At 45.3% G+C, this 24,847-nt stretch overlaps 1 protein-coding gene across 3 annotated transcripts in view; it reads right to left on the reverse strand.

Annotated features, from left to right (window-relative positions):
- The window catches only part of SAMD8 (sterile alpha motif domain containing 8), a 268,961-nt gene extending 249,421 nt beyond the window's left edge, over positions 1–19,540 (reverse strand). The window contains exon 1 of one of the 3 annotated variants that reach the window (XM_086921808.1): positions 19,443–19,540. Coding sequence is in view for 1 of the 3 variants with exons in the window: in XM_086921804.1 (XP_086777930.1) it covers positions 19,443–19,482 (40 nt within the window). In the remaining 2 variants the exon portion in view is untranslated. Of the gene's footprint in view, positions 1–11,269; positions 11,336–19,442 lie in introns of those variants that run through there. The other 2 variants (XM_086921804.1, XM_086921809.1) reach the window with 2 other exon arrangements.
- Positions 19,541–24,847: the final 5,307 nt, after the last annotated feature.

Genomic DNA, 24,847 nt, shown 5'->3' on the forward strand with positions numbered 1-24,847 from the left:
AGCCGTGAGCCCCAGGACCCCGCAGATGTCTTGTAGGGAGCGCAGCTGGTGCAGCACCCCGTTCCACCTAAAGATCAGACAGAAAGGGTGTCCCCAGGAGTAAGGCGTCTCGTGTTCGCGCAGAAAGTCAGTGGCAATCCTGAAGGACCTGCGCTTCTGCAGCGTGATGGCGGACAGATCTTGGTAGAGCGCCACAGGTCGCTCCCTGAAAGTTAGAGGCTGCTTCTTTCGGGCCTCCGCCATGATGCGTTCCTTCAGCGGGAAGTCGGGCAAGAATGCCAAAATGCCCGGTGGGGGCGCCGTTGACTGGCGCTGTCGACCAACCCTATGCGCTCTGTCAATGCGGACAGGGAAGTCTGCATCTTCCCCCAGGATCTCTCGGAACAAGTCCTGCAGATAGGCCACCAAGTCGGCCCCCTCGTCCGCGGATGGGACACCACGCACCCGGATGTTGTTCCGCCGGGACCTGTTCTCGAGGTCCTCAGAGTGGGCCTGGAGCTCAACACATTGCTCCCGGAGGCGGAGAACGTCTTGTTGAAGATGGACTATCTCTTCATCCCGGCGCTGGGCCGCCGTCTCTACTGTTTCAACTCGCTCTCCGAGGCCCTCCACCTCCCTGTGAACTTCACTGACCTCACTGGCCACTTCCTTCTTCAGCGTTTGAAAGTCTTCCTTGAGGGAGCTAAACAGTTCCTCCATAAAGGACCTCGTGACCGGCGGCTCTCTCCCAGCCGCATCCACCGAGGCTCGGGAGGACCCCGGCGACGGCTGTGTTCTGTCCCGCAGCTGCTGGGCCCTGCCAAGCATATCCGGCAGGGTACGGTCCCCCTTCTTCGAGCCGCCTCTCCCAGTCATCGTAGTCGTTGCAGTGGACGAGCGGGCTCAGGTCCGGCCGCCTCAGGGATGCCCAGTCGTCGGCGAGCGCCAGATGTGGGGACCGCTCTGCAAGCAGGGGTGCTGCGTCACAGGCGACAAAATGGCGGACCAGTCCGGGCACTGCCAGTCGTGGCGCCCAACCAGGGCGGCGATCATGGGCCAGAGCAGGGGTCCCCCTTCAGCACGTCCCACAGGAAGTTAGTTTAGTAGCGGAGGCGACCGCAAGCACCCGCCAGCCAAGGGCACCAACGGAGGCCACCAACACCAGTCCTCCGGGGACAAGATGGCGGCAGGGCGGGGCCGGGAAGAGCGGTCCGGGCTGTCGACACCACCGGCGCCCCCCGGGATCACAGCAATCAGAGAAGTTCCACAGCCGATGCCAAACAGTTTCACAGAAAGGCCCGAGCTGGCCGATCCCAGCGTCGAGGTCCCCAGTCGTCGGTCACAGGGCCGGGCCTACACAGCTCAGTGTGTCGCCGTCGCTAGTCGGGGGGCCAAAGCGCAAATCTCGAATGTAAAGTCCTCTGTGCCGCCAAAGCCCCGCCTGTAGGGCTCCGCTATCCTCCGGCACGCGGCGGGTCCGATCCCCTCCGGATCGTCAGCTTTCAGCACCAGGCCCAGCCGAGGCGTCTGGACAGCACTGCAGTTCGCTCCGCCTCCCAGGCTCTCCTCCGTTCCTCGATCTTTGACCAAACTTTTGAAGTGCTTCCTCCGAAGCGATTAGAGCCAAAGTGACATCAATGTGCGCGCCAAGTACTCCGCCACACTCCTCGCACTCGCTGAGCATCAGCGGGGGGAGAGAAGCGCAAGAAAGGGGCTCGAGCTGAGCCGGGCCGGAGGAGCTACGGGAGGAAGCGTCCGCTCACCCCGCCATCTTGGCCACGCCCACCCAAAGCCACATTTAAAGGATGGCTGAACTGGGTGACCTTTCTCAGAGGGTCTGATAGCACTGCACTCAGACACACACCAGGCAGACACGCCGACAGAGGGATGTGGACAAAACTAGACAGATTCCTTGACACTTAGAAACCCCCATAGACGACTTGGACCGGGCGAACAAACTAAACCAGCTCCGGCGTTCTGGCACCACACGTTTTTCTCTGCTTCAACTCAACACGCAACAACCTATGTGATGTATGTTTTATGTTTCTATGTAAAACAGACCTCACGGGGGACACAAAAAGAGTAGGACACGACAATCAGTCTGACCCCAGACAACAGACTCCGAAATGCATGTATATGTGTATATATATATATATATATATATATATATATATATATATATATATATATAAAAATGTTATGTTTCGTTTTCCTTTTGTGCATAATGCATCAAGTAAATACCAATAAAAAATTTTTTTTTAAATCCCACCCAAAAAATTGACATCCCTTATTGCTCCCATGAGAGAGCTCACCAAAGCAGAGACTTCATAGGCGTGGGAAGAAGCCCATGACCTGTCCTCCAGGAACACTAAAGAAGCACTCTCTGCCAGCACTACTCAGGTGTACTTCAATTCATCCAAAAGGACAAAGCTTTTTGTAGATGCAAACTCCACTGGACTAGTCCCAAAGACAATGCTTTGGTGAGTGGGCACCAAATGACTATGCCAGCCACTATGCCAACCGAGCCCTCACACCACTCAGCAAAGATTCTCACAAATTGAGATGGAAGCTATCACCATCCGTTGGGGGAGCAGAAACTTCCCTTTATATGTGTATGAGGATTTGTGTGTTTTGCACACAGACCACAAACAATGAATCCAGCTCTTTCAAGGATCTGCTTCAAAGCCACCTCCCATGATTGAGAAACGGGAGCTGCAGGTGCAAAACTTTTCTTTGTGGTTAAGTATAAACAGGGGTCCCAAAACCTGTTTGACTAGCTGTTTGAGCAACTGGGGGCTGTGGTTGCGAAGGAAGACATCCAAGCTAAAGAGACAGAAAAGGATGTAAAATTAGTGTTTGAGAGGTTTTAACCAGTACCATTATCTATAGAGGGGATTCAGAGGACCAGGGAGGAAAAGAACTGCACACAATTGAGCCAAAATACAATGCGAACAGGGAACTGAGGCACTCTAAAATCTCATGTTACACAGCAAACCAAATCCTAGTCATTCCCTACATCGTGAGACAAAAGCTAACAAAATCAGAGGAATGATGCTTCCTTCTGGGACATCGACTGGTAAATCCCAAAACTCTCAACCTGCAAGTGGTCAGGCTGGCTCATGCAGGGCACCAGGGGATGGTGGAAGATGAAAAGTTAGATCCAGACTTAACTCTGGTTTCCAAAGTTGGATGAGATGGTTGAGGGAGTAATCCAGGTATGCCTGATGTGCCAAGCAGCTGGGAACCCTTAACCTATGGGTCCTGTCATCACAGAAGAGATCCATGTGCACCCTTGGTGAGGGCAAGTGCAGACTTTGGTAATCTTCCAAAAGACAGATATGTAGTATGTTGGTATTAGCTAGTGACTATTCCAAGTACCCCGAAGTGCAGGTCATAGACAGTATCTGTCAATGAGGTGATCCCACAGCTTCAAATGATAATAGCCACTCATGGAGTGTTGCAGGAGGACAAACAATGGGGGCTCTTCTAATGGAGTAGAAATAACCAACCATCTTGAGTCCTTGGGCATAAAACACATGGAGTTACCCAGTGGCTGAAAGCCAGAAGAGAAGTGGAGCTAATTATAAAGACGATATCAAAGACCATCCACAATGTACATGCAACCACCACTATAGCGAGTGGGCGATATACTCGTTTGCCAGAGATCATCAGCAGATGCCGCATGTGACCAGTGGTCAGTCCCGTGAGTGGTTCTGGATGCCATCCTCATCACACATACGTGAAGAGCCTGATAAGGAATTGACACTGAGCAATCCAATAAGGCAAAACAGTTCTGTGAATCAGCGTTGCAGAGCCAAGATCTGATTTGAAGGTGAAAGGAATGGTGTTGGTGCTCTCAAGCCCAAAGTATTTATGAGCAGGGGGGTGGAATTCATATCGCCCGACGCCCGAGACATGTTGGTTTCTGTCAAGGGCAAGAAGATTTAATGTGGATTTTGCCCGACGGACAACTAGATATTAACTAACCATAAGCAGGATAAAGCTGTTGCACTCTGGTGTACACAGACAGTTACAAAAGCATAATGAAATTCAACCAGCATGGGAAAAGTATCAAGACCTGTAATAGACTAGAAGCCCAAGATTTTAGCCGGGTATTTGCCAAGGAAATACTTTAAAACCACTCCGCAGGAAACTGCATTCTTGCTGCGAGGGTGTGTTTAGGGCCAGGCACGGTTTTGCTATTGGCCGCAAGGCGCCACACACTGTTCGTGAGGCAGTGAAGGAGGGAGAAGACAGTTTCGTATAATTCATCTTCAGAAGCAGCTGGTAAGAGGCTGGGAGGGGTTCTCGCCACACCAAATCTCGTTGCTCTCAGCTGACATGTTTATGACAGAGTTTCCTGCCTGCCTCCCCTTAAAGCTTGCGCCTCGTGGTTCTGACGTCTGTGCCCCCTTTCAGCTATTAGTTCCCCCAGGGCCTCTGATGCCTGCTCTCGTTGGTGTTTTCTTCCACTCGGGCTCCAATATCCGCCCCAGGCCTGATGGAGGTGTTTCTTTCTTTCCCTCCCCATCAGGCTTCCTATGAACATGGCTCGTGTCACATAACGCACTTGCGCTCATTCTTTCCCCTCAAACCCATCTCTCACATAATTGCTCCTGCCAGGCTTCTGATGTCCAATATTCAGACTAAGGGAAACATGCAGTGTGTCAGATCGATTTATGTATTTACACTTATGTGCTTAGGGGCCTAGGTTTGTGTGCAAGGGTATATGGATATAGTCACTGCAGCACAGAGTCACTCACAATCTGTCTTTTGAAAGCTATTTATTTTCTCTACAAGTGCCAAAATAAGTGAATGCCACTACCTGCACTAAAACTCTTAAACCAGCAGGCCATCAGCCGTCAACCAGCTGTCAAGCGGGCCCACATCTCCAATATAGGCTACATTTCTCCATTCTTCCCTGACCAGAGAGTGTATGGAACCTGTCTGTTTTTCCCCTGTGTTGATTCCAGAAGGCAAGTCCCCCTTCCTAATAGCACTTAATGCAACTGCTTGATATCATGCACTGACCAGGCAACAGGATAAACCATTTGGGTAGTGTTTTGCTGATGGTAGGCCTGCTGAATGTGTTTGCTGCAGTGTGCCTGTGTGTTTTTGTTTACAGGGTTCGCATATCTGTAGTTACGTGCTATCAGCAGATTGTGTAGGGTAGAATTGTGCACATTTGGAAGGTGTCTGTTTGTCATTGCAATGTTGAGTGTATGTGTGGTACACGTGTCTCTGCATTGGGTTGTGCGTATCAAAGTGGGAAGGTGTGTGCATGTGTGTACCTCAAGGTCTGTCTCTCTGTGTCGGAGTATGTGTCTGCAGGGACTTTCTCTGCATACTCTGTGTGTCTGTGCAAGGGGGTTTGTGTTTTTCAATAATGTGTGCTCTGTTCCAGGGTGTGTGTATCAGTGCCAGGATGTGTGGGTGTCACTCCCAGAGTGTCTCTGTCTCTACAGGGAGGGTTTGTGTGTCTGCCAGGGAAACTTTGTCTCTAGTTGGGTACTGTGTCTTAAGGGGGGTGTGTGTGTCTCGCAAGAAGTGTGCATCTGCTGTGTCATGTGTGCAGGGTCTCATGTGTGTCTGCAGGGTTTCATGTGTGTCTTCACTATTGTGTATGTCTCGGAAGGGCTCGTGCATCTGTGCAGTGGCAGTGTGTGTTTAGTGGCCTTCTGTGTCTGAGCAGTGGGTTTGTGTGTGCAGTCCGAGGGATACTGAGTCACAGAGCTACTACTGGGTTAAGGCAGGACTACAAATGGCCTTTGACTGTATTGCATAGACGACTTTCCAATGTTCCTTAGGGCTGGTGAATAAAATTCACCCATAATCAAGCTGTTCACATTTTGGCCCGATATATTACTCTGAAGCAAATTGGCTTCAATGTACCCAAATATTTTGCTGTGAGAAAAGGGGACAATCTCATGAATTGGAAATAATTTGCTTCAAAATCATATTGCAGAGATCATAGTTTATAAAAAGCATTAAGTGCTGTGAGCTATCTTCAGGCTCTTCAATCACTGACCAACCGAGACAACACAATTTAATATTAAATTCCAATTTTTTTCTCTTTTTTTTGCTTTGACTGGTCCTCACCTACATCATTTATTTCTCTCCATTTGTTCTACTAATTCAAACTGTTACTGAAAAATCCTATATTAATAGAATTTATTAGCTACTTCATAAGTGAGCTCCCTCAGTCATATTAGTGACTACGAGAGGGATTATTTTTTCTCTTATAGAATCTCCATGTGCTTTTCTCACAGCTGTAAGTGCTGTTATAGCCATCATTCAGAGCACCTTCAACTAGCGATGGTGAAAAAATGTTTCATCTCCGGGAGAGTGAATTCACCTAAGTAGTCAAGGTGTGAGAGGGCTTCAACTTTGCCCATAAGCTCCTCAGTTGTGAGGGAGCTTTTTGCAGCTCCCCTTACAGTATAGAGTGAATGAGAGGTTATTAATCCTCCCCTATTAGCCCTCTTTTCTCTAGGTGGCTTTAAAGGAGAACCTTCCATTTCTCTTAAAGTTATCCCAGCATAATGGAGGCATGTGTGGAAATGTTCCAGTCCCTCCTCAGTGAACTCCCCTATATGCCAAGAATGGCTGAGAGAGATAATCGTATAATTACTGGTTCAGCCTCCTCATCTTCCTCATGCACTTTCAAAGGGCCACATTAAGTCAAAGTAATTACGCAGGTTTCTTTCTGTATCAACCTGTCCTTTTTGTGAAATCACTGATGACACATTAGTGATGAGAGAGATGGACAATGGCTTTGTATCTTGGGTTCTAGAGGGCATGTGCTTAAGTACCTCTCCCCAGCATGGAGGTCCTGCATGTCATGCTTTCTTGCTTTTAATGCATCACTGCATTTCCTTGTTCTACTTCTGTGGATGTCGCAGGCCCAATCAGAAAACAGCTGTGAGATCTGTTCATCTGACCGAGGAGGTTATAATCCTCTCTCTGTGCCTTGTTACAACTAACACCCCTACATACACCAGTTTTCGAAAACAGACCCCCCTCATTATATCAGCAGTGCATATTAGACACAACTGCTAGCACCATCCTGTGCATAGCATGGTAACAGGCCATTCAGTTGTCAGTATTTTCTCTTCAACAGCACATCCAGAGTGAGCTACGCGAGCACATCAACTTGTAGTACACGTTTGACAACTCTTGGCCCAATCATGCCCACAACGCAGCCTTATAATGTACCACCTTAATGGTACATTCATTCAATCTATGCTGCATCGATATCCACTTCCCAATATACATATAAACCATCCTGAAAACAATAACAAAAACTTACCACACCCAAATACAGATAATATATTAAAGCTATATAATGGGCAAATGTTTTCATGTTCGCCCTTGTGATTGATGTTATCGATAGGTGGGACAAGTAGATTTTTTTTAGGACAAGTAGATTTGAGTTGCATTTCGTCCATAGGACAAGCAGTTTATTTTATAAATTCCACACCCCTGTATGAGTCTTTGATTAACATACCCTGATAACACTGCAGCCCACTCCAATGCAGGCAAAACTGAGACTAACTGATTCTTCAAAGACCCATCCACATAACTTTGTTCTTGATATACAGGGACACCATCAAATAGTAACCCTGTTATGGACACTACCGAAGATTATTTGTCCCTCTCTAGTGGTCCCTCCCTTATGCTTCAACGCCCCCTTGTGTTACCCCACCGGCCACTAGATGTGAGAGTTAATGTTGCTTTCCTAAAAAAAAGAAAAAAACAACAGATTTGAATCTTAATAGGTATGTTTAAATAAAGACATCGTCCACAAAGGAATTTAGATGTAGGGAGAAAAGGGATGAAAAACTGTTTTGTGTTAAAGGATCAGCAAGGCATTTTAAAGCAATCTAAAAACATGGAGGTGGGGAAAATATGGAGAGTCTAGTGTTGGGACCAAACAAGTTAAAAGACAGCAACTTTGAGGCCACTAAAGGAGGTTCGGTGTAGCTAAAATATTTTTCTTTTCATAGTGAAGCTGAAAGGACATATGTATCTGAGATGGATTTCGACTCTGCAATAAGAAGAAAATGTATTCATAGTTTTGAAGACAAGGGCAAGCAGTTTATATAGGACCGTGTTTTTAGAAGATAGTCATTTAGATTACAGAGATTTATAGTAGTGAAATGCATAACCTTACCCAGTGCCTAGAAAGAATGCAGGGGGAAACCCTTACTTATAATTTATTTCAGTAGTCAGGCTTGCTGAGGACTGGTGAAATGATCAATGTTCTGGCAATTTGGCAGCGGATGTGGGGTGGATTCTGCTGATATTCAGTAGTTGCCAACTAGTGGTAGTAGCTATAGTCCTTATGAAGGACTCTGCATTCATGAGATAAAAAAGTATATTAAGTTTCCTCAGTGGTGTGCGGTGAGTCTTTTATGGGGTGTGTAAGTGATGCAGAGAGCATAAAAGTAGATTGTTGCTATATTAGAAGACAAGTTCTGCAGAAGAAAGCAGGTAGCCATCAAGTGTTGTACGGTTGTAAGAAAGTCAGTCTCAAGCTCGCAGGGCACCAGATATTCAAGATTAAATGGATCAAGCAACAGGGGTCTATGTAACCTAAAATGGCACAAACGTTTAAAGCGGAGTCATTGCTGGTACTCCGTTTTGGACAAAGCCTTGCATATTGGCTGAGATACACAGGCAGTCTAGCAACACTCAATTTGTGGAGTACATGATTTATTCGAGAGTCTGTTCTGGGTGAAGTCTGAGGGTCACAGGTTTCTGAGAACCCTGTGATGGGGTAGCAAGGGTGACTTTGGCCAGAATACAAGCAAGGAAACTATCCTCAATCTTCAGTTTGGTAGTAAAAACAGTTACAACTGGGAGTACCACGTACCGCTCACACCCTTGGGCTCAATGCCACTGCACCTGCTACACTATTATTGGCTTCGCATCTGAATCCCACGCAGAGACATACTACAGAACGTTATGTTTGACTACTCCAGGAGCAGTGCGTTAGCTCAGCAGAGAGCCCCCCTTAAAATTATGAGAGCACATTCCAGAATAAACCGGCATGGACAATGGTAAATAATGCTATCTCTTCACAACAACACTTCTGCACGAAGACTGAGAGCTGGGCCGTTCACAGTCAGCACATTCGGATCTTGGACCTTCACCAATTCAGAGTGCATGGAAACGACGCAAAAAGTTCTCAACAAAACGACTACTTTCTTAAGAGCAATACTGCATTACAAAATCTGGAAGCCACTAATGTAGTGATTTGTTATGCCAGTTCCGGTGCTCCTTCCAGACATATAGTACATCGTAGCAACCGAAAAAGGAAATGCAGCCTGGTAAAGAGAAGGAACATGGTGTTTCTATGAGCACTCTGCTGATGGCTGTGCCTTGGTACTGTAAGCTTGCTGTGTGATTAAAATGAATGTAGTGTATCTAAAGCTTGCTTGTGATGTTGGTATAGGGCCCTTAGCCTGCTGTAATGTATGCAGAATACGTTAAGAATGCTATGCGATATAAATGAATGTGTGAGTACGCTACCACAATTTACAGAGCAGGTACAGCTCACTGCGTAATGTATGTCAATTATTTAACAAAAGGGTCACTTGAAAGCCAAAGCATAGAACACTATAGCCTTGCAGATCGAACTCTGACAGAACTTTCCTTCTATACAATGAGCAGGAGTGAGAGGGGCAGGAGGGATAGGATAGCACTGAAATAACAATGCTGAGAGAGTGCTTTCCTAGAAATACAAGGACAAATATGGATGAGGGAATATTGAATAAAGTATCTGGCAAGAGTATACTTGCATTTGTGGAATCCACTCGATACAGCTTACTGACACAACTGGATTACTAAACCAACTCAAACACAAGGGTCAGTTTATCTACTGGCTGATCTTCAACACACCCTTCTGTGTCACAATGCTGTGGTGCGAGTTGGGGCTCACACAAGGTATCAATTGCTATAAGCAAGTTAACCTGGTTAGAGCTCTTAAAAGTCTCATGAGCAACAGAGAAAGGGTGAACAACACATACTGTGCTCTCTTATCACAATTAAAGGTAGCAATGAGCACCATGAAAGGAACCAATTGGTTTTGAAATTAATTAGTTTTATAACACCAACACTTCTTGACATATTAAAATGTGATGACCTCTTAGAATGGTGAAGGATCACAATCAACTCATAATCGGTTTAACAACAATAAGGTATTGATAACCAAAACAGTTTACAACCACACATTTTTAAAAAATGCTAAAATAAAAACCACTCATCAGCTCAGGTTCTAATCTCTAGGCCATTAACCCATTTTTAGGACTCCCAAAAAGCAACCTAATGCTGAAATGGAGAGGCTGGACTAATGAATTCGACCAATCGTTAAGGCTTCAGTTGGAAAAGGTGAGGCTCAAGTGTTCCTGATGATGAAGGACCTTGCTGGTAAAGATATTTGGAGGCGGGACAGGGATTGACAAACGTCCAAATAAAGACCATACTCGGGCCTGTGGACAGCTCTGAATGCCAAGTAAACTTTCTTCCCTATAAGAATCTGGAGTATGAGAAATACACATTTAACCCTGCAGGTTAAGAAAGTGGGAATGCCATGGATATCTTTGTTGTGATACTACAGACTGAGACCACCTCCTACTAAGAAGCTCTAGAAAATGTGCAGGTCAAGCAGAGCGAGGGATGGAATCATCAAGATTGATGCCTAGCAGTAAAGAGACTCATTTGCATGAAAGTGTGTGGAAGCATCCCCGCTATGTGATATTGTGGGGACGCATTGATAGGGCTGTCATGATGGTTGGTAGAGCAACATGGTGAAAGTGCTAGGGTGAAAATTGTAAAGGCTAAAATGCAATAGTTGCCCGAAAATTGGGATTATGGTTTTGTAGGAAAAGCTTGTTGCAGTGCTCATAAGCATACGGAGTATCAGACACTTGTTGCAGCAGTGATGGTCTTCCAGATGTACAAATGGTTGTAGATAACGTAACAAAACTGCAATAAAGGATGAAAATGCAGTAAATAGGAGTGGAATGTTTAAGAAAAATGAATTAGAAGCTGGTAACCAGTTGGGTGTGACATCACATCCTTCACCCAGATACCAACCATCTTCAGCAACCAACCATCTCCAGCATTCACCTCCCCACCAACAGTTTTCACCTATCCCTAGATGTGGCTTTTTAAAATTCTAATTCTGGTCTCTCTCCTTAAACAATGACGCCATACAATGCTCTCCCCTCACCAGCATCCATCCACCCTCAATCTTACATCTCAACCTCTCCAGTTTACAACTAACCTCCTTAAGCTCTCAAAAGACTCATTTTACTATTCAGTCTCACTGCCGCATCCATTAGCCACCTTGTCTGTACAAAGATGCTGCTGAAGAGAAACTTGGGACTTAATTCCAACCTGGAAATAATAATAAGAGCTAGAGGTAAAATGAGATAGCATGCAGGAGACAGACAGGAAATATAAGAATATGTGAAGGGAGAAAAAAAATCAAGATGGGGTTGATCATAAAAGAAAGAAGAAGAAACGGTGAGAAGGGTGTAGGAAAGTAAAAGAAAGCAAGGCAAAAAACAAAGTTAGTCAGGGGAGTTAGGGAAGGAAGTAAAATAAAAAAAATTAAAAAAAGAGTTAACAAAAAGGATAAGGAAGGAATTGAAAGGAAAAAAGAAAAAGGGGGAGGAGAAAGGACCAAGGAAAGTAAAAAAACAAAATAAAATATAAATGGTCAGGTAGAAAGGCGGGGAAGCGAAAGAAAACGTGAGCAAAAAGAAAAAAAGTATGACAAGACAAAGAAAGATTTGCTTAGGAAGAGAAATAAAGGAAAATAGAAGGAAAATGAGCAAAACAATAAAGGATGCCATAATACGGACAAGAAAAGGCGACAGAAGTAAGAAAGGGAAAGAAAAAAACAGGACAGAAAGGAAGATCAAAAGAAAACCAGCAATGTCAGAGCAAATAGGCTTGATGTTTGTATGGCATGCATATTGGGTGTGCGAACATCAAATCTACTGTACTAAAGTGAAGACAAAAACATGTGAAATACAGATGCTACGGAAACAAAGTGCTACTCGGCTGCCTTATGCATTCCAATAGAGGCAGAAGAACACACCATAAAAGAAACAAAGACAGAAATTCAGTGCTTTAAAGTAGAGAGATCCTGCTGGATCTCAGGTCAAACAGCTATTTCTGGCAAGAACTGAGAGCCCGCTGACCCAGGAAAATATGTCATATTTGTCCTGGTGTAATTCTCTGACACAAGGACACAATTAATGAGCAGCGCCCACACGTGGACGACCACTGTCTGTTCATTCGAAGCAGCCCCCTACTGGTTGCGAGGAGGCTTTCTTCTTTGCAGCACCAGCTACACAAAACAAAGGCCTGATTACAAAGGGCTGTCAGACCGCTTTTGTTGAATTAGCATCCAGGCTGGGAACCTCTCTCGAGCCAGACACCTGGGCACTAATGCAATGGAGGGAAACAAAGGCACACAGCTTATCACTTCACAAATACTGTGTAGAAACTAGGATATGGAGGCAGGCTTTTCACTTTGTTCAATCTCACTATGTTAGAGATGTGCATACACTGTAAAATGGCAAGGCGTATCTGTGTGTAAGGATGATTAAAGAAATAATGATTTAAATGGCACTTGCTAATTTCTTTCTATTGAATTCTTTTATAGTGCTATTCATCCCAGTGTAAGTTGTCAGAGCGTTTTACATCATACGCAGGCACAATAAGTCATAAGTGTGTCAAATAATGCACACAAAATATTACATAAGACAATGAGGAATCTAAATTGTAGGAAGCATATGCCGCCCATGCTTGTAGACATATGTTAAGAGTGAATGTTCGGGAGAAACAAAAAGTTAGGATATAAAACATAATGCAGTGATTGGGGATGTTTGTACTAACAAGACTTTATTGATTCCCGATGGGACCCTTATTTGCAATCTTAGAATAACAACAGATTGAGGGGGGAAAAAAACAATAAGGATCTAAACTCATGACTTACAGTTTGCATGCAGTTCCTTCAAGCCAGTAAATAGATCACTGTGCTATAGTAAAATAAATGCAACTTATGAACTGGAACTGATAGATTTATCTGAGTGTCAAAAACAGTAGCCCGCTCTCTACATAAAATACAAATATATAATCTTCATGCTACACAATTTGCTTTGAAGCAGGCACACTAACTCTCCATGCTTCTTTAGGAGTCAAAACTGAGACTGACTAAAACACAGCACTCTCCCAGAACTATATTAACCACCAGGGGTATCTTACTGCTATTATAATCCCATCAAAATTGTTGCACACACAAAGATCTCTGCAGCAGGTGTTTTAACCATGAAAGATATTTTAAAATACATAAATAAATATAAATAAATAAATAAAAATAAATAGGCTATCCAGTGATAACACAAGGATTCTGGCCCATGTTCTAGAAAAGTCGAAATTGTTAGGTACACCCACAGCGGCAATAACACTGGACGCCGAAAAAGCCTTTGACAAGGTTGACTTGTCCTTCCTTGAAGCAGTTCTTCGCAAATTTAACCTAGGAGACACATTCACAAGGTTAGTAATGTCACTGTACTGTTGTCCTCTGGCGAGAGTTAGAGCTGGTGGATCTTTCTCTTCCGCCTTTTGTCTAAAGCAGGGCACGAGACAGGGTTGCCCCCTGTCTCCCTCATTGTTCTTATTGGCAATTGAGCCGTTCTTATATCATATTAGACAGGACCCTAACATTGCAGGCATTCCATTTGGAGATTGTACGGTTAAATTAACGGCGTATGCAGACGATGTGCTTGTCCTATCTGAGAGAGCTGACGAGGCCATACCTGCGCTCATGACTGATATTGAAGAATTTTCTAGGGTTTCGGGGTATAAACTCAATAAAGACAAAACGGAGGTCAAACTCTTGAATAACATTGGTGATAAGGGAATCATTGGGGACTCCGGTCTTTCATGGCAGCCCAAGTGCTTTAAATATTTGGGGTTGGACTTTGATAAAGATTTGATCACCACCCTGAGAATAAACGAAGAATTGACTCTTAAAAAGATATCCACATTACTTGAAGGGTGGTCTCCGAAATTCATCTCCTGGTGGGGTAGAGCTGAGACGCTTAAAATGATGTCCACTCCGTTGGTCAATTACCTGGCCAGCATGCTCCCTATGACATTCTCGAACAATTTTGTTGCGAAGGTAGACCAGCTGTTTGGTAATTTCCTGTGGCGGGGTAAGAAAGCAAGGGTGTCGCTAAAGAAACTGCAATTAGCCAAAGATAAAGGAGGCCTGGGTCTGCCTTCGTTCAGGAACTATCAGACAGCTTTTCTTTGCAAGCAGGGTGCTCAATGGTTAACGAAATCACCAATCTACACACCATTATGGATTAATATTGAGGAATCACTAGTGAACCATGCTCCACTCGAAACCCTACTCACTATGGACCTGTCACACTTACCACACTCCAAATATATAATGCTTAATACTAGGCGGGCACTGCTTAGGCTTGACCAAACACACAGAACCAAGTTGACTTTCGCTAAGTCATCTTTTATGTCCTTATGGAAAAATCCCTATCTCAAGCACAACGGTAATAGTCTCTTCTGGGACTCGTGGTCCAAGAAGGGCATTAACTTTGCAGGAGATCTATATGTAGAAAAGGAGCCACTCCCGTTCTCTACTTTGCAGCGGAAACATGGTCTTACTCCGATGGATTTTTATGATTTCCTGAAAATTAAATCTATTCTGACTGCACGTAATTTCTCTCCCTACACACCATGGTTAATAACTCATCTTCCACGTCTTATGCATGCGGGTCACTTCGTCTCAAAGGTGTATAAACTTTTATTGCCCTTGCCCAAGAAAACTCACAGGAATGTGGAATTTAAATGGGAGGCTGAGCCTAATTTAACTGGCATAGACTTCGACTGGGAGGTAATTCATAAAACGGCCCTTGCCCACAAAGTCTCGCCCATCCTATTCCAAACAAAGTACATGCTAATAAACAGGGCATTTTGGACTCCAGATAAGCTCTTTAAATGTAAATTACGAGATTCTCCTACATGTTGGAACTGCCAATCAGGTTCCGGTGATCTAGCACACATGCTATTCAACTGTCCTTCTCTAAGTGTATACTGGGGGAAAATATTTGATTGCATTCACCATGTATTTAAGATAAGGCCTGTACAGGACTTCGTATATGTACTCTTGGGGGCGCTCGATCCACAGCTATCAAATGACCAGGACCGCATGCTTTTAGACTTAATGCTAACGTTGGCATGTAAAGTGATTCTGTGCAAGTGGAAAAGTGCTAAGGAGGTGAATTTCAAAATTTGGCAGGAGTGGTTGACATTTCTGAGAGGTGCCAATAATCCTGCACTACAAGCAGCCACATGGTGCCCGTCCAATAGAAAGCTGTGGAAATCATTAGACGTATCCTCGTTCCACTACGAACCTCCCTGATGTGCTGTATGTGTTCCTGATACATTAGCCTGTGCTATCCGAAAGTACATTTGTTGTTGCCCGTTGAGACCTACCCTGCTGCCTCCACACACTGAGTGTTGTGTATGTATCTGTATTACAATGATGCAAGCAAGAGTTGATTTACCTTATATTTCATTTCATTTTTTGTAACTGTCTATCAATAACTGAATCAAGTAATCTATGTGATGGAAGAGTTATTGTACTGTTTTTCCTTTTGTTTTCTACTTCAATAAAAACGACTTGAAATAAAAAAAAAAAAAATACATCCCCTTTCTGAGCATTTGAGTAAGTTAGAACACATTTACCGTCACATTTGTCCTTAGTGTCAATGTATTTGCAGTATTTTTTTAATGAATACATAAGGTGACGTCAGACGTTGCTTTTCAGACTGCGCCCCTCATGACTCCACCCCCTTTCATCTGCCACACCTTGACAACTAATTTATGGGATCCCAGAGTAAATATTTACAATTGCAGAAATGGCTAAATTAAAATACTCAAGTTGGCTTATCCAATATCTGACTGAGTCATTCAAGCCAATGGCAGAAAAAAAAGCAACTGGTTGCGGCAAAAGGAAGAAAGAAGGAACAAAACGGAAGGAAAAAAGACTGGTGGGAGAGTGGTGAAAGCAGCAAAAGAAAGAAGACAAGTAGAGGGGAGCATGAACTTCAAGGCAACAAGAAGGAAGCAGAGACAGATGGGAGGGACAGTGGAATGAAACAGAGGAAGAGATTTAGGCAAAAGAATTTGGTAACTCTGAAAGGAAAGAAACTGGAACTGATGGGCTTGAGAGAATAAAACGGATAGTGAAAGTGGATAAGACCTTAGTGACAATGAGTGGCAGAGAAAACAGAGATAATCTAGAAAAGGTACAAGGCCGAGAATAACAAATGTCTAGACGACAACATGATTTTAAGTGGGAGACATAGATGAGATAATTAAAGAGGAGGAACTGAAAGCAACATTTGAGAAAAATGAAGGTAAAATTATACTTCTAGATACAAGAGACAACTGGAGATGAGAAGAGAACAAAGAGAAAGCAATTAGAGGAGTGAAGTCTAATAACGCGACAAGAGGGTGTCTAGAAAACAATTAATGTGAGCAAATGAAAGGTGGAAGCGGAAGGAAAATAGGAATGCAAGTGATAGAATGCAAGTTCTAGTTGCACTTGAGAGGTAAACCCAAAGGAGATGGAAGTCAAAGAAGTGAAAGAATGAGGAGAGAGAATAAAAGTTGCATAGCGTGAGGAAATTGGAAGAAATTAGAAAATGCAACTCGTAAAGCTGCATGTGAGATTTAGGCAAGAGATTAAGAGTTGGACTTAATGGTGAGTGGGCCAATGGAAAACATGAAGGTGAAAGAAGAAGATGATAGGTAGAAAGTAATTAGACAAATAAGGATGTTGTCATGGCACACAGATAAAGAGGAACTCAGTAAAAGAAGACACACCTGGACAATAATTGATTCTTACAAGCAACCTCGCCCACAGAAATATTTAACCTTATTAAGATCATTTTACAAAAATAAGCTACTTCACCTATGATTTGGCGTATGTCAAACATTAGAATATATCCCTAAAGGACAAAAGACACCACAGGATACCAAGTGCAAACTAAGTCGAAGACATGAGGTGGAGAAGCGTGGCTCAATGGTTAGAGCGGCAGACCCTGAAGCAGAGGTCTGGCCCGGGACCAGGGTTCAATTCCTGCCTCGGCGGCTCATGGACTCAATTTCCCTGGACCTGATAATTCCCGCCTCGGTGCCTAGTCTAATCATGGGTCCCACTCTGTGACTCTGGGCAATAGCTTGCTTAATCTCCAAAACGGCCCCAGCAGCGCTGTGGATGCCTGGCTTCACCTTGGGGGTGCCCAGGAGTGGAGATTTCACAGGAAAGCCAGGATGGGTTCCACAGCGGTATGAATACAGCGCTACGAGGCCTCCGGGTAGAAGTGCGCTATATAAAATACTCTACATTTACATCTACATGAGGAAAGCCCAAAACATATTTTATCAATCTGTCCCAAATGATTAACTGAACACAGGATGTTACTGAAAAGACTTTATAATTTACATGGCATCAGAACGTGTTGACACGCCTTGCTCTTTCGCATGAAAGAGGAGACTTCTCAAATAATAGTAGCTTTTATTTTTAAAAATTCTTAAAGCGGATCAATTGACAGCAAAGGGATGGATGAATGTTATGTAATCTATAAACTATTTAAAAGTGACGGCTGCTCTTTTAAATGTACCCTGGTTTTAATTATTAAAACCAGGGTACAGTTGTTAGAGGTCAAGGTATTACAAAAGCACTTTAAAAGACAGTACATGATCATATCAGTAGAACATTTTGAAACAGGTGAAGTAGGAGGGGCACTGTTATTTAATTACTATTTAGTCTCAAGGTGATTTTGCACGAACATGCTTGCACTTTAAAATAGACAAAGGCAGGAAAAGGAATGGTCTTTAAACAAACTGATAAAGCTATTACATTGGAGCTGATCGCAATAAATATTTCAACACGCAAGTATCTGCTTTTTATCATTTTCAGCCATGGTATTTTTAACTGAACATTTTTGAAAATGTAATCTAATGCTAGAAAGAAGTTGCTTACATTTAAAGAATTTGTAAAAAAAAAAAGTCATTGGTCTAGCTGTGTCAAATATTTTGGTTTTAATTAACTGAAATAAACGACTTAAGGTGAAAGAAAACTCACAACGATGAATGTGAGAGAAATAGTGGAGATTGTAAAATAAAAACAGTCAAAAGAGACCAAGAGATTCTATGAAAAGGAAAAATTGAAAAGATGGACCTAACGCTAGGGAAGAGGTGAAGGTCAGAGAAAGACAATTGTGGCGAGGAGAAAATGTGTATACGTGAGAGAGGGTTGGGGTACGGTTGGATGGATGCAAGTTCAGCAGGAGACGAAATGAAAATAGTAAAGCCCTATGAAGGGAACTGGTATATGTAGATCTGAGTTTGTGGTATGCAAAGGCAACACTATTGATCAGAAGCTCCTATGGCAACATGTATTTGCTCTGGAGCCCAATTGAGTCAACTCTGTAGCTGGGCTCTATCGCGCCCTCATTCCATCACGATATCATGTATGTAATCCTAATTTCTCCCCTCTACGTGCAGTACCTTCCCAATTTCAACTAAAATGTTCCGGCCTTTTAACTTCCACACTCGTCACTCATCTCTCTCTTTCATTCGCATCGTTCTCACATTTACTCGCTCCTCCTGTCTTACTGCCCCGTCACCAGCAATCACCTCAGCCTCCAAATATTACCACGCCCCACACGGTCATATTTCGGGCACGGTTATTTCTCACACGTACGATCACCCGTTTAGCTCTTACTTCTCCTGTGTAGACTCCACTGTATTTGCTCCAAATCCCCTATGCCAAGTTTTACTTTTGCAGGATAACTCCGTCCCTTCTGGCCCCCAAATCTTCCCTCCCATACTACTCTTAGTTCTGAGCCCTCTCCTGCTGGCCAACCTACACCATCTTTTCACTGTATACAACCGCCTAAAACACCCCTCCACACATTTCCCTAAGGTGACACTCCTAGCAAACCGAAACACCCTCGAAAAATATGTATTCCCCATTCACTTTGATGGGATCACTCGCTTGAACATCTAGCCTCACCCTCATTCGAAAGCCGGCTTAGTGACAGTTATACTCTTTTCTTCAGCTCACAGCCTCATATCTCTCACCTTTGCCTATCATCTCTCCACTTCTCGATCCGCTGCTTCCATGTTTTCTCCTTGCTCTCAGCTCCCCAACCAGCGCTCAGGTTACTGAGATTATCCTTCTATTTCCCACATACCCTTCTAAATTCGCACTCTCCAGCTCTCACACATCCTCAGACGTGTGATTTCCCCACATGCGCAACAGCACTTCTGGCTTCTCATCTCTTCTGCCGCACTCTTACACCTCGAACTTGCAGCTTTTGAGCCATCGTTAAAACCCTGCTTACCTCTTGCCAGAGCTCGAGGGGCTCGGGCTCCCCCGGGCATAGCCCGGTGCAGTCTTCGTGAACCTGTAGATGCTCCACACCATGGAAACTGAAGACGGGCGGCGCAGAGTAAACAGTATGCCTGAAAATAGAAAAGGGACTACGCCATCAGCACAACGCAGTTGTGACTTCCTCCTCATCATTGAGCTAGAGAAAGGACTGTAACTGGACGGGGATTAGAAACGTGTAATGTAAAGACAGATTCAAACTAGAGTGCTAACTCTGCTGACAGACTACGTCCCCATTGGGGACGCTTTTGCTGTTCGGCAAAACCGCGATGAACTCAATCAATCATAACTATTGAGTGGATGTCAGGAACGACTACCCCGACATAGAAGCGGCGAGGTAACATATTAATGACAGCGGCCAGACGGCACTGGTCCAGAAATGTGATACCCCGGAATCGTACAGCACCTTACGCTCCCAGCTTACCTCTGGAGGTCCTTCCCAGCACATACACCTGTCATGGAAACATGGGGACCTGTACGCAGACTTGCAACTTCAAACATTCGAGGACTTAGTAGACGCATACAGAGTATCACAGGGTTCCTTTCTATTACACACCTTGCTGACACGCCGATCCCTGCAAGCATGGGACAATGACCGGGCAGAGCCCACCACATCACACCTACTACAAACAGTACCCACATATGGCCGTGGCCGTCATGCCATAACAAAGAAAACCAAAGGAAATGATGGACGGAGCGTTGACAATACAAGCACTCATCCACAGTCAACTGATCTGGGTTTAATCCATCACCATTCTTTAGCCCATTCTGCCACCCCAGTTCAGACATGGCCATTTGCAAATCAGTCTGACCCTGTGCCTCATGGGAACAGTCCAGCCCGAACTGCCAAGCCATGCCTTTCCTGGACCGGAAACAAGCTACAGAGGACCTGTTTCTGGCATTTTAGCCGTCTTCAGCCCGGCTTGCTTGAATCCAATAGCAAAGTGAGCAAGGGACTCATGTCTGAGCAAACCCTGCCAACTTATGGCGAACAAAGAAAAAACAAAGGGAATGATGGACGAAGCGTTGACAATACAAGCACTCACCCCCAGTCAACTGATCTGGGTTTAATCCATCACCGTTCTTTAGCCCACTCTGCCACCCCAGTTCAGACATGGCCATATGCAAATCAGTCTGACCCTGTGCCTCATGGTAACAGTCCAGCCCAAACTGCCAAGCCATGCCTTCCCTGGACCGGAACTGGGGTTATGCTCCGATTATGCTTTTCTTATTTCTTTAATGAAATGCTCAGTAGCCAATAAACAGTGAAAAACTACAGTACCCATGAACACCAGGGTAACCACCATAGAGACCATAGTATAAAAGGCAGCATAGATAGTCGCACTACCTCTTTCTTTGCTGCTCCACAGCCAGTTATGTGCATTTTGCTTATCTTACTACCTAATTGTGCATTTCTGTTTATATGTCTGCTTTGTATGCTAAGTACGTTCTCTTAAAGGCTTTGCAGTTTCTCCCACACTTACGGTTTCATTCCGTGCGCTGCCGCGCTCTGCTTGCCTTCACACTTTGTAATTATTTGCCGCTTTGCGTTTTTTCACCGTTCCGGGTGTTTAGTCGGGGAGCGTGGGCTCACCTCCCCTTGTGACCGGGCACTTGTGGCCTGCGTCTTTTGTTTGGTGGAGCGGGAGACGGGGTTCGGGGACTCGTGCTGAGTGCGCAAGCTCTTCTTAGAGTTTCTTGAGGCGGCCGACACCGTGCATGCGCGGCTGCCATTTTTCCAGGCGTTTGTTTACATTCCCTCAAAACGCCGGGAGTGAGAAGGTCTTTTTCATACAGCAGTGCCCTCAGCCTCCAGAATTTAACAACTGTGACGCTTTCTGCTTATAAAATAGCATTAGGCTGAATAACCTGCATAGGCTTTGCGTAGAGTGGGCTTTTTTGTGACAGCAAGCCCTCCGTCCACATTTGAACTATAATTACAGGTTTACCTGTCCTGTTGGCTTGTTGTGGGGTTTTTGTCACTCCCCCTGCATTGTGCCTTTGGCCACGTTTATTTTCCGTCATCTTGAGGGCATTACTATATTTTACACACAGTGTAAATATGGCAGATTATTATGATGACGAGGGTGATTATTATTATGGAGATGAAGCCTCTGGCTCTTTCGAACATGACTTGGTAGAGGCTCTTGATCAGGGTGTACAGCACTCTGTGAATACGGCATTTGTGCATGCCATTAATCCTTTGAAACGCCACTTAAGTCATTATGCACAGCAACAGGGTTGGTTGCCTTCTTCGCGCAAATCCTCCAAGTCCCCTGTCAACCCTCATAGGTCTGATTTTCAGCGGTTGGCAAAGAGTTTGGCATTTGAAAAATCGAAACCTGCTGAGGGTGCCAACGTTTCCGCCCCTCCTCCTACGGATACTGATGACTCCAGTACCACTTCTTCTTCAGATCATGAGGATCCTCCACCTAAGAAGAAGGTGTGCAAGGAGCATTTTGTGGATGCCCCCACACATACTCCGGTTTTAACATTTGACCCTACGGATATTGTTCATCCCCACTCGACATCTTGGCTGCCCTCCCCTGCTGTTGCAGAGTATGTTCAGTCACATATCCAACAGCCTTTCGAAAAGGAGGTCAGGGCCAGACTTCGTTCCAAATGCCCTAGGCCTGATCTCGCTGACCATCTAGCGGATACTCCTGAGGTTGACCCCACGATGATCACCTATCTCCAAAAATTTGCCAAGGACCCGAAGAAGGGCCTGGATAGATCCTGGCGTTCCTGTCAGGACAAGCTGCTTGATTTGCTGGGTCCTCTCACCAAGATCCTCGATCTTGGGTTTCTGGCTAAGGAGTCGTCGGCCCCTGTGGACCCAGACAAACTGATTGAGTGGGCGCAGAGGGCCATTTGCCAGTTGGGTAATGCCAACTGTGCACTTTCCTGTGAGAGACGCTGTTCTATTCTGTTGAAACTTGACCCGAAGTTGGCGGAGCTCTCCACTTCTGAGTCTGGTCCTAAAGCTCAAGGTCTACTTTTTGGTCAGCCCTTTTAAAAAGAGCTCACAAAATTTGTTGCCACTTTCAGTGGTTTGGACAAAGCTCAGTCTTAGCTGCGGCGAGCAATGCGTCCGGTTTTTGCCAAGGCCGGACGACAGAGAGGATGCTCGTTCGGCCGAGGTGCTCCACAACAGTCCCAAAGGGGGTTCCAGTCAAATAGAGGCGGACATCAGGACACCGATTATTCCACCAGATCCAATTTCTACCCCTCTCGAAAAGGGAAAGGCCAGTTCAAAAGAGGAGGTTCCGGGAGAAACCAAGGTTACCAGGATTCCAACACTTCAGGTGAGCTTGATTCCTGCTTGCAATGTGGTTCTGGGGTGGGAGGATACGATTTTTCTCCACAATTGGCGTATGATCTCCAGCGATGCCTGGGTGCTGGACACCGTCCAGGGTTACAGAATAGAGTTTTATCAACCCCAGCATCAATCCCATCCTCCCACACCTCTTTGTTTTTCCCTTCAAGATCAGGAATGCATTTCCACGGAAATAGACGCCCTCCTCAAAAAAGGGGCGATAATCCAGACCGTCCGTCATCCGAAGGGGTTCGTCAGCACGGTGTTTCTGGTCGAAAAGAAAGGGGGTGGCTCTCGCTTAGTTCTCAATCTGAGGGACTTCAACTGAGGGGTCGTTTACAGGCATTTCAAGATGGAGGGGATCCATCTTTTAAGGGATCTTCTTCCAGAGAGAGACTGGATGGTTCGTCTCGATCTCAAAGACGCGTACCTATCGATTCCGGTCTTCGGTCCTCATTGTCGGTTCCTTCAGTTCATTTGGAAGGGGACTTGATTCGAGTACCAAGTTCTCCCATTCGGCCTCTCGTCACCACCTTGGTGCTTCACAAAGCTTCTGAGGCCTGTCGTGGAACACCTTCGCGCTCGGGGTGTTCGCCTGATTATTTACTTAGACGACATTCTGATTATGGTAGACTGTCCGCTCAAGCTCCTGACTCATCTGGAGTGATCGATCGACCTCTTACAATCCCTGGGGTTTCTGGTGAACATTCAAAAATCCATATTGATCCCAACGCAAGTGATAGATTTTCTGGGCTTCCAGTTCAACTCTCTTTTATGTCAACTTCTATTACCCAATCAGAAGATTCGGTATATCAAGAGGGAATTGACTTCGGTTATTTCCAAACAGACTGTGTCATTGGGATCGTTAGCACGAGTTGTCGGTCTGTTGGCGTCTTCCATTCAGGCGATCTTTCCGGGTCTTCTGCATTACAGGGCACTGCAGCATCTGAAAATCCGTCATCTCCAGAGAGGCCTCCGTTACTCAGATCAGATTCCTCTATCAGAGGAAGCGAGGTGGGAGATGCAATGGTGGTTAGACCAAATGGATGCCTGGAATGGTCGAGCCCTGTTCGGTATGTCCCCCGATCTAGTGATAGAGTCGGATGCCAGCCTGTGGGGTTGGGGAGCCCGATGCGGTCCTGTCTCGATGGGGGGTCGTTGGTCCTCCCAGGAATTGTCTCTCCACATCAATTGACTGGAGCTCCTGGCGGGGTCCTTTGCGATCTGATGCTTCTCTCCCCTTCAGTCCACTTGCTACATTCTTCTCCATATGGACAACGTATCGGCAGTCCGTTATATCAACAAACTGGGCGGAACACGGTCCAGGTTGCTGGCGGAGATTCCCAAAGATTGTTGGCATTATTGCGTACAGCAGAGGATCACTGTTATTGCGGAATATCTTCCCGGCCGCAACAAGCAGATTGCGGATTGGAATTCGAGGCATCTGCGGGATTTCAGCGACTGGAGTAAACATCCTTGCGTTTTCCGTTCTCTCCTCCGGACCAGGGGCCGGTGTCAGATAGACCTGTTTGCCTCTCGCCTCAACACCCAGCTTCCGCTGTTCTACAGTTGGAGGCCAGATCCGGAAGCTTTGGCCACGGATGCCTTTCTTCAGACTTGGCCGTTGGGTCTGTGCTATGCCTTTCCCCCGTTCATGATGATTCCCAGGGTCCTGGCTTACACAAAACGTTTTCAATCGGAACTGATTCTGGTTGCCCCTCTGTGGAGGGCGCAGGCGTGGTTCCGGGTTCTCCTGGAGATGTGTTGTGCGTTGCCTCTCCTTCTTCCTCGGAAATGGAATCTCCTGCTGGATCCTCTCGAAGATCCACATCCCCTGATTCTGTCCGGAGATCTTCATCTGCTGGCATGGCGAATTTCGGGGATCGCTGGTCGGTCCCGAGCCTTTCCCGAGACGCTTCCAAATTCATTAGTGAGGCCTGGTCTCCCAATACTCACAAACGATACAAAGGCTCTTGGAAGCGATGCTGTGACTGGTGTGTTCAACGGGAAGTTGATCCCACTTCAGCAGATGTCTCTATGAT

Source organism: Lissotriton vulgaris, chromosome 5 (assembly GCF_964263255.1).
Source record: "Lissotriton vulgaris chromosome 5, aLisVul1.2, whole genome shotgun sequence".
In the NCBI taxonomy this organism is placed as follows: domain Eukaryota; kingdom Metazoa; phylum Chordata; class Amphibia; order Caudata; family Salamandridae; genus Lissotriton; species Lissotriton vulgaris.